Consider the following 9,774-nt stretch of genomic DNA (forward strand, 5'->3'; position numbering starts at 1 on the left):
GGTCGGGAAATAATGGCAGATAACAAACAGTTTTAGAAAGCTGGTGATAGATTTACTCTGTGTTCAGCATGAGTGAGACAGGCCTATCTAAAAACACTGATCACATCTGTGTATGTGTGAGTATTGACAAGCAATGTAAATAAGGGGCCGGAGATATGGTGATAACAAATAATCTTGTTAAGACTATTTTGTACACACACCTCTGACCTTATCTGATAGGTAAGTAGCTTATAAATACTTTGTCTTCTCCCAAAGCAGGCCTCATAACAGCAGACTACTTATTTTTCAGTTTCACTTTTCAAAATATTTTTGTTTTTATGTTAATCTATGTGGTTAACATCAGATTAGATTATTCAAAAAGTCAGAACAAACACCAGCCTGCTTGTTTCAGTTGTTGATTTTCCAGCCTGCACGGTGAAGTCCCTCCATTTCTCATTGATAGGCTACACCCAGGTAACTTTAGACTATGGACATAGCCTGGAGCTCCCACCTGTTACCAGCTGCACCAGCAGGTGGCGACATTCCCGCACATGAACTTGTACTAGAAGTCAATTGCATCCATACAACAGGAGCCAGCACCTGAGAAGGCTAGCAGCCTGACACTGGTACTGTCTCTCAAGAAAATTTAAAGAAAGCTTTGTAAAAGTGTATTTAGTACACATGTGTTCTACAAAGCCCACCCCAGAATACAGCATTCCAGGATCCTTCATTTGTTAGAGGTCTCTTTGGAATATTTTATAAGCCTTAATAATCAAGTACAAGTACATGCACAACCACAACTAAAAACTACCATGGCAAGTTTATTATTTTCATCAACAAGGCCATTCAATATGCTTTACATAGGACATAAAAGAAACACAGGACAATACATACTACAGTATACACTACACTTATCACAGCTTTGAAAGTTCTGGATGAAGTTGCTTTGTCCTTATTTTTGTGGAGCCTGCCCTCTGCTGTCAGAAGGCGGTCATTACATGTGTGGGGAGCTATTACAGTTACACTGCTGTTACTTATGACCTGATGTCATACTAATAATAATGATAATGATAGTACTGATGATAATAGAAGCATCATTACTAATGACTCTACCAATAATACATAGTCTTAACAAAATGAATCATTTGGGTATGTTATATTATGTGTGTGCTGACACTTAATGGCAGTATACTGTATTGTATAGGTGATAGCATTTTAAAGAAATGGATGGTGATCACATTGCTTGTTGAAACTGAACGTCGAGGGAAATACGGATCACTAAAACTGAAGGTGGGAGCTTGAAAACCCTTTTACACAAGACGCCTTTAGCCCTAAGTTATTCTACCCTGCAACAAAGAGCCGCTCTGTTCTTGTTCAGCTTTTTCACACTTCACTTGGCTGAGAGCTCGGCTGAAGAATTACCCTGCAAACAGTGCCTTGATCTGGAGGAAGGTTTATAACATGGGCTGTAACACAGCTGGCCCTCTATGTAAGGTACAAGCCTTTGTTTTGCTGGATATAGGTGACACTGTGACACCACGCAACACAGCCTTTTCTGCACAAACACATAATGCCTCACAATGTTGTTTGCAAATAAAAACAGAGTAAACAAAGGCATAATAGTAGTGTGTAGTGCTCACAGAGACAAATAACCTGCACGCGCATACCCCCCCCCCACACACACACACAATGACTACAGTCCACTCAGCCAGGTATTATTCTGAGTCCTCCTGTCAACAGCTGCCTGACTCAGTGGTTTGTAAAAAGGTAGCCTAGTTTGTACCATTGTCACCTATTGAATCCTTAGTGGAGCCAGGGTAACAACATGCCTTTACACAGTTTGGGTCTGTTCCACGTGTTTCAGCCATGTTAGAAAACCAAGTATGATCTGAAGACCACAGACAACATGAGTTATGAATTCATACAGAATTTATTCTTGGATCATAATAAACTAAATATTATCCATCCCTATGCAGAAATATATATACATCTTATAGAATATGTTGATGTATTACAGTACAGAAATAGTAAAATAAATAATATTAAAGCATAGTTTAAAAATCCTAAAAACAGCTTTTGTAAGGCTTATAGGTCCTGAAACAAATGTTGACTAACCATTTGATGGCAATTCAACACATTGTGCGTACACTACCAGCATTCAAGTCAACTAAACAAAAAATTTGGAGAACTAAAAGTCAACGTCAAAGCAAACAAGAAGAACATAAAATTCTAAATTAGCCTCTGAACATCTGAAGTGACCATATTGTGTTAGTGTATAATGCTACTGTATGAGCAACAGTTAATAAATGTCACAGTGCCTCTAAATAAATTCTTCAAGCTAAAATATGACACTGGTATCACAAGTTGGAGGCTGATTTTACTATAGTTCACACTTTGACTGTTCACCACTTTAAGAATTGATTATATCCTGGGGCTTGTTGTGGAATGACCCAATATGAGCCATTTTACTACAGTATATTCTGCTCTTTAAAACCACTGAGTAGGACCAGAATAGTAAGAGTTGACACATTTTTTTATTTATAACTCTGGAACTGGTAATATTGGTAGTAAAATGTCATATCAGTGTTGTCCTAATCAGTATAATTTGACTTCTTCTTGAATAATGTTTGTGCACAGTTGAGATGAATTTCAAACCACAGCAAATTACATGGAAATTAAGTTCAAATCAGCTCTCAGGTCAATCTAAGATAGTGCTTTCTCCAGCACAGAAAGGAAAGGATTGCTTTATTTAAATTGTGCCGTGCCCTGTAGGACCTGTAAATCTATAGCTGACTTATTAAAGAAGTGAATTAAGGAAACAAACACACATCCCTGTCCTAGATAAAAAGAGAAAACATGTTTCTAAGACTGTTGAGAACACTAATTAGATGCTTTAGTTCTAAGATGACATTAAGTGCTAGGCACCATCAGAGTTGACTCCTCCTGAGATGATGAGGAGATCAGTGCAACCTTTGGAGGGGATATAAGAGTCACATCTTATGTGCTTCATTTAAAAAATGCTTTATCTTTGATTAATTCAAACAAGCATTTAAAAATCATTACTTGCTGAGTTGCTTTGTTTTTGTTTTTCAGGAGAGCCCTACTTCATCTTCATATGCACAATGACACCTAAGAACTACACAGTACAAGCCGCTGGTTACTGAGCAGCTCCACTAAGAGAAGCTGTAGGTTAAAGGTCCTTACTTAAGGCACTTCAAAGATACTGTTAAGAAATGATTACCAATGGACTGGATCGTAATAGATATTTGCCCATTATCTTTTAACGTATTAGAAAAAACTGTGCTACGGTAAGAAAAATCAAATCAAAAAATCTATATATCACTATGGAAATTTTTTTCATGGATAAAGTCATTGGGTAGGATTTATGTGTCATTCAAATGTGGGCTTTAGATGAGAAACAGATGGAAATCCCTGAGAGAATCCTACAGCAATACTGTGTATTGAAGTAAATACTTTGAAAGCCAATTTTAGGATTTTATTTTCAATTTTTCTACATTTTTTGACTCAAATATTTTTCTTATAATCAATGTTGAAAACGGATAGTCAATGGGTTTAAGTGCTGTTAGTGCATATACTGCTTATTATATATATAGCAGATACTCATTCTATAGTGCGTCTGAAATACATAGCATACTTTTTATAGGCTACTATCATTGTTGTTATGTGACACAGTATGAATGGTCCCAGTACAGTAAACCTCTGTCTTTGGCTATTTCGTTCAGGTTAAAGCTAAAGAAAAATGGGACTGTGGACATCCTTCATCGAACTTCATCATGTTAAAATTCAACTTTCAGCCCATGCTGTGTTAATTAACGAGAAAATAGGGATCTGCTCATGAGCAAGCAGTTTGTAGGCTCCAGGGAGCAAGACACAGTTTGGGGGACTACAGTTTTTCCTTCCTCTTATGTTCCTCACAGATTTGCTCATTTAAACAAAATATAAATGCATAACAGTATATTACACAAGTTGACTCTCAGGAATCAACATGTATAGATGTACAGCATTCAAATTTGAAATTCTCACAAGCTCATAACTAACCCCTACCAGATTACCCTTCTATATTTCTGCTCTCCAAATAGCTTAAACCTCCTCCTCGTGTTTGTGTTTAAATAACAAGTAAAATACAGAATAAATCAACAAATGATACTGAAAAAAAAGAATAAATAGTGATACTAAAGTATTCTGTGTTGCTTCTCCAGCTCAGCTCTTGCGAGAGTTGGTGTACCACTTCCTGGCTGCTACTCCACTAGTGCTCACTACTACGCACAGCGCCCCTCCGAGGCTCCACAGTGTCGGTGCACGGTTAAAGAAAATAAACTGGAAGATGAATGCCAGCACAACATCCACAGTCCTCATCAGGGCCACGGGCCCGGCCTTCTCGATCTGCAGGGCCTTTGTCAGGAAGGTCTGACCAGCAATACCCAGGACAGCGATCAGCATCAGCATCCAACGATCGCGGCCACAGAACGGGATTCTCCACTCCCCGAGGACGGATACTGTGATGATGCACTCGATGAAACCAATGACAGCATAGTACCAAACAGAGAGGTAGTAATGAACGCTCTTCCCCATCTTGCGAAGGACAACAAATGTAAAGGCAGCAGCGATCGCTCCTATGAATAAATCAGAACAATGAAAGTTAATAAGAAAATTAATCACATTTTTTTCTTAAATTAATTCGAAAAAAAGAACTTGATGACACCTGCAATTTTCAAACCTGATATTTTCTGCCGTGCTTGAGAACATTTCCTCAATCTCTATCTACAGTAACACTGGCACTGTCATAACGTCTGCCGCCTGTCAATGCCAAAGTAACATTTTTACACACTTCATGAGAGGGTCGCTGTATTTAGGGGCGAGCTCTTGCAAGAGAAGTTAAATTTAGTTGAACTTGGTGGAAAATCACAGGAAAGTACGCACTGCTATTGCTTAGGCAGCTGCTCAGGAAAGCGCTTTTGAAAATAATAGCCTTTATTTGCACAATGTCACACTTGCACAGTTGGTGTGATGTTAAAATTGTACTGAGGAGAAGAACTTAGCAATAAAAAAAATTCCATAATTCACTTGCATTTTTTGACACTTCAGTCTCACTTTGCTGGTGATCCCTAAAAAAATGGCAGTGGTTTGTTGGTCGGAGGCTATTGAGGGATCATGTCTTTGTCACTAAACTACCAATTCCTGCAAATTGGAAAGCAGCTAAAACGGTGCTTATATATCTGAGGGGACCTCAAACCAAGGCTTTTACACATGGAGAGGAGCTATTTAAGCACCGTGACTGGAAGGAGACCCCCACCCCCCAGCCTCTGCAGGGTAAAACCATGACTAATTGGACAGACTGTATCTCCCAGCTGAACTGGCTGTGCAGTGAGACATAGCTGTATTGAACTGGATTCCCCTGGTTGCCATGGTAATCTGGACGTGGTTAGTGGTTAAAATAAAGACAAACCTAAGTATTTTATAATGCTTACATCAAACACAGTTCATTTCATTACCTGCAAATGCAGCAATAGTCCCCTTGATGTGGTTGGTGTAGTTGCCCTCAATGCCACCTACTTGATTGCCAAAGAGGAATGGTGGTCTGGCGATAAGGATGACTCCAGTGAGGGTAAAAACAGTGAAGACACAGTCCCAGATAGTACATCTCTCCTTCAGGAAGATCCAAGCCAGGAGCGAGGTAAAGACTGGATTACTGAGTGGGTCAATGGACAGTGAAAAAAGGGAGGATTACTAGAAAGAAAGTGTGATAGAGATGAAAGCCTATGAAAAAGTAGTGGATGCACATGTCTGACCTGAACATGATGACAGTAGCATCTGCTAACGGCATCTGCTGAACAGCATAGAAGAGCAGGATCATGGCATTGGAGCCAATGAAACCCCGAAGCACCAGATATATACGTTTATCTCTGGGACCAAGGAAACCTGTCCTGGAGGAGCAGAGATATGAGGATGATGGATGGATGGATGGATGGAAGACTCGACTGACTGATAGAGGAAGTAATAAACACAATTTTACCCCCCCCCAAAAATGGGACGGATGGAGAAAAACCAAGCAGCAAAGCAAGTTGAGCGATGACAAATGACTGGATGGATGGATAGATAAGACAGATACATTTAGGTTGCGAGGAAATGACAGTGATGAATGGATGCAAGGCTGAAAAGAGAGGAGGAGGGGCAGTTTTGTTGTTGATGATTTCATGTCAAAATAAAGGAGGAATGTAGAGAACGAATGAATGGATGGATGAATAGGTAGATGAATGAATAGAGGTACTGGTGGTAGTCTGTGGGCAGTATAATAACTTCAAGTAGGAAGACCTTCTCAAGGCTTATTTTTTCCATCAGCATATTTCTAGAGTATTTTGACGATTTAAACTTCTCTGGGCAGTAACTGTATATTATGCCAAGATACTTGCCTACAAAGTGTGTGGCACAGCATGAACAGAACAGCAGAAATCCCCAGAGACAAATTGCTGGCAGGGATATGCGCTTCCTTTGCCGAGTTTTTGCACTTAATCTTATCACAACATATTTAATTGCTGGTTTGAAATAAGGATTGTTTGGGAGTGTTACTATAGCCCTAATTATGTCATATACAGCCTGTATAAATCTTAAACCTGAGATTAATGTTTAACAGTGGAACTGTGGAAATCGAAATGTTTGAGTTTCTACATCATGCTTACTTGTGGTAGATGAGTAACGGCACAATAAAGAGCATCTGGAAGAAGCAGCGTATGGCGCTGATTTCTATGGCGTGGACTCCCTGAATGGTTTTCACCAGGAGGGCAATGACGGAGAAGAAAACTGTGGACAGGAAAGCATAGAACAAACCAACACCTGGACATCCCTTTGGTTTGTCTGTGTCTGTGAAAAAGAGAGAAAAGGGGGGAGAGAGTCAAAGAACAGGGAATGAGGATGGAGGGGAGAAAGAGATAAGGGGGGCTCGTGTTGGTACAGATGGAGAGCATAATATTGAACTCCATGTGGCTTGGGTAAAAATTTGCTTGCAAAAACCACAAACAAAAAGATCTGCAGAAGACAGTGGTGTAGTGTTTGCAAACCCTGCCTGTGGAACAATAAACTGATATGCTTGCAGAGATTAAATTTCCACCCAAGGCCACTCAGGCATCTTTCTTTGTACGTATCCACAATGTGTGGTCTACTTACCATTCCATTTCTTATAAACAGCATCAGTTTTATTTAACTGTGCACCAGCAAGAGCTGAATGTTCATCCTCCCTAACCTTTAAGTCGTCATACTGGTGTGGTGCTATTACATTTGTTTGTGTACAGTGATTTTTTGTATTCCTACTCTCACTATAAACTATATAGCCTCACTATATATGCCTAGTAGACACAGGCAGGAAGATTATTACAGTGTTAGCTACTTTACTGAATTTGCATTACAGTATTACACCCACTTGTTAGTTTGCAGCTACAATTTGCTTGGAATGATTGACACAACAAGAGTATGAACGCTCATAATAATTAAAACAATTTCACCAGAAGTTTAACAGTAATAATGAATTGCTGAAAAGTGTCATTTTAATCTCAAAATAAACAGTAAGCCACTTTTTTTGGGGAGTGAGAATTCCAATTAATTACAAAGGGGGTCCAAACACTTATAAATAGTTCTTTTTAAGTGGTCATTGGCATTTTATAGCAGGTACAAAAAGTACACGAAGCAACAATGATTTTACAGGGAATGACAATGCATTTCTTATTTCCTTGATATACAATCGCACTGAAGCCACATGGCCTTTCTTCTTCATACAGTGGTACACCAGTGGAAAAACCCTTCTATATTTTCCAAATCTTTTGTTGACAGGCATGTACAGATTGAGCCAGAGAATAAGGGTATTCTGCTCAACATTATAACCATATAAATGTAAATGTTTTGAAAATAGGGTTGTATTTATCACTTATGAGTATAATATGTAAAGGGCCTACAGGTATACTGTGGCTCTGGTATTGTAAAAGTGCACAGTCATCCATCCTCTTTAAGGATGATGCAAATGTTAAGCTGGTTTACAGCAGATGGTAGGCCAGGCACTTTGAAACCGAGTTGTTCAAAGGCATAAACATTGCAACTGGGACAATATTAAGATTATTAAGGATAAAATATAAATAAAGATATAACGTTAGACTCTTAATAGGACCAGCCACCACTGATACAAACGTTACCGATTTATTTTGAAAAGACCATAAGCAACACATTTCCACGATAAAGTATTTTTTACGCAGTCTACATAATTTGGGCTGTGAACCTCAACAATGTGACGTAACATATTATGAATTTACGTCATTTGTGCCAGCCGTAAAGGAAAAATAATGGCGTCCATACTTAAACTTTTCACTTTAACTGTGCTTTTCTTCGACTTAAACTGTAATTTATGAGGTTTCTCTCTACTTATAGGTTAATGGCATACACGTGATATCACTACCGTTATCACTAATACATGACGTTACACGGTTGTGTAACGTAAGGCTACGCAGGAAGTCACTGTTTCTCTGACTGTTTATCACTTTATTTCTTCACCTCCCCATCACACAGTTCAATAACACTGACGTGAGGGTGGGGACATCGCTTCAGGGTTAAATGTCGTTTAATGAAGTGAGCGCGTGCACTCTTCTACCTTCACGTGCGCTTCCTTCTCGGGATGCGGGCTTGCTCCTGACGCAAAACGCCGGCGGGCAAAGCGTTTTCTTCTCGCTGCCTTCCGGTGAATTTTCGCTCCCTCGCGCTTCCTCCTCCTCAACACCATCCTCATCATCGTAATCACACGACACTCGACAGTTACTCTGCAAATGAATCCGCTCTGCCGTTCGTTCGTCATCGCCACACTCGTCGTGGTCGTCGGCGCCGCCGCTGTTTTTGCCATGGCTGTCAACTTTGTGAAACACTACAGTAATGTCGTCCTCTACGGATAGAGCTCGCTCGTGTGTACAGTGGTTACAGTCGCCCATGGTAAGATGTGGCGGCTGAGCGGCAGCATGCCTTGGGAAGAGTACTGTCCTCCTCCTTCGGTGCCCTGAGTGACTGAGAAGACAAGGTTAATGACTAACCTTGGTTTCAGTATACAAACTCCCATGCGCTAGTTACTTTACCCACAGGGGGGCAGAACTGAACCTAATCCACCTCTGCTGGACAACTAAAACATTACCCAACGTTCCTCACCATTGTAGTGGGAGGTAGTGAAGATTTGAACCAACCACATTTCACTTTACACACATTTAACAGAGTATGTACATCACAACAATGACCTATAAATCAAATTGCTGACTTGTGTTAAAAGATTGTGACTCTTAATTCAAAAATAATAAGGTTTAAGGATATTTGACAAACTAAATCGCAACTATGAGTATTGATTGTGATGTGACAGTTTACAAAAATGTCATGCTACTTGTTAATTTGCTGGAATTTACATGAGGGATCACTGTATTTGCTGAAAGTAACTGATGTTTTTGTTCACACTGCTGGACTTTTGACCACCTGCCTTCACTACCCTTGTGAAGCCATAGTTCAAACCTCTTTATTTACCCGCACAGTGGATTGCCCGCAACACACTGACAACATCTTTCAGGGCAGGATAGGATGTCAGTGCACTATCCTGCAACTGCTTAAAAAAAAAAAAAAAAAAAATGCTCTCTGAGGAAAAGGTTGTAAAGCTGAATCCAAACTGAATCTGTAAGAGGATCCTCCACCAATTGAATGAAATGATTGTTCCAATACATGTAAGGAATGGGGAACTTTCTGGCAAATCAATGACAACAATAAATG

At 39.7% G+C, this 9,774-nt stretch overlaps 1 protein-coding gene across 1 annotated transcript; it reads right to left on the reverse strand.

Annotated features, from left to right (window-relative positions):
- Positions 1-780: 780 nt before the first annotated feature.
- On the reverse strand, positions 781-9,220 carry slc35g1 (solute carrier family 35 member G1). Its single transcript, XM_018698772.2, has 5 exons — positions 8,630-9,220; positions 6,678-6,858; positions 5,790-5,924; positions 5,493-5,689; positions 781-4,613 (listed from the first exon to the last, which is right to left on the reverse strand). The coding sequence occupies exons 1-5, from the start codon at positions 8,958-8,960 to the stop codon at positions 4,201-4,203; spliced, it is 1,257 nt and encodes a 418-aa protein (XP_018554288.1). The 5' UTR covers positions 8,961-9,220; the 3' UTR covers positions 781-4,200.
- Between the last annotated feature and the right edge of the window lie 554 nt (positions 9,221-9,774).

Source organism: Lates calcarifer, linkage group LG23, assembly GCF_001640805.2.
Source record: "Lates calcarifer isolate ASB-BC8 linkage group LG23, TLL_Latcal_v3, whole genome shotgun sequence".
In the NCBI taxonomy this organism is placed as follows: Eukaryota; Metazoa; Chordata; class Actinopteri; family Centropomidae; genus Lates; species Lates calcarifer.

Bases quoted from the DNA above. Each gene is read 5' to 3' on its own strand.
- slc35g1 (XM_018698772.2), bottom strand. From the start codon at position 8,960: ATGGGCGACTGTAACCACTGTACACACGAGCGAGCTCTATCCGTAGAG. The intron at 5,690-5,789 runs GTCAGACATGTG...TGACCCACTCAG, and splicing joins GCTACTGTCATCATGTTCAG to TAATCCAGTCTTTACCTCGC. The intron at 4,614-5,492 runs GTAATGAAATGA...ATTTATTCATAG, and splicing joins GACTATTGCTGCATTTGCAG to GAGCGATCGCTGCTGCCTTT.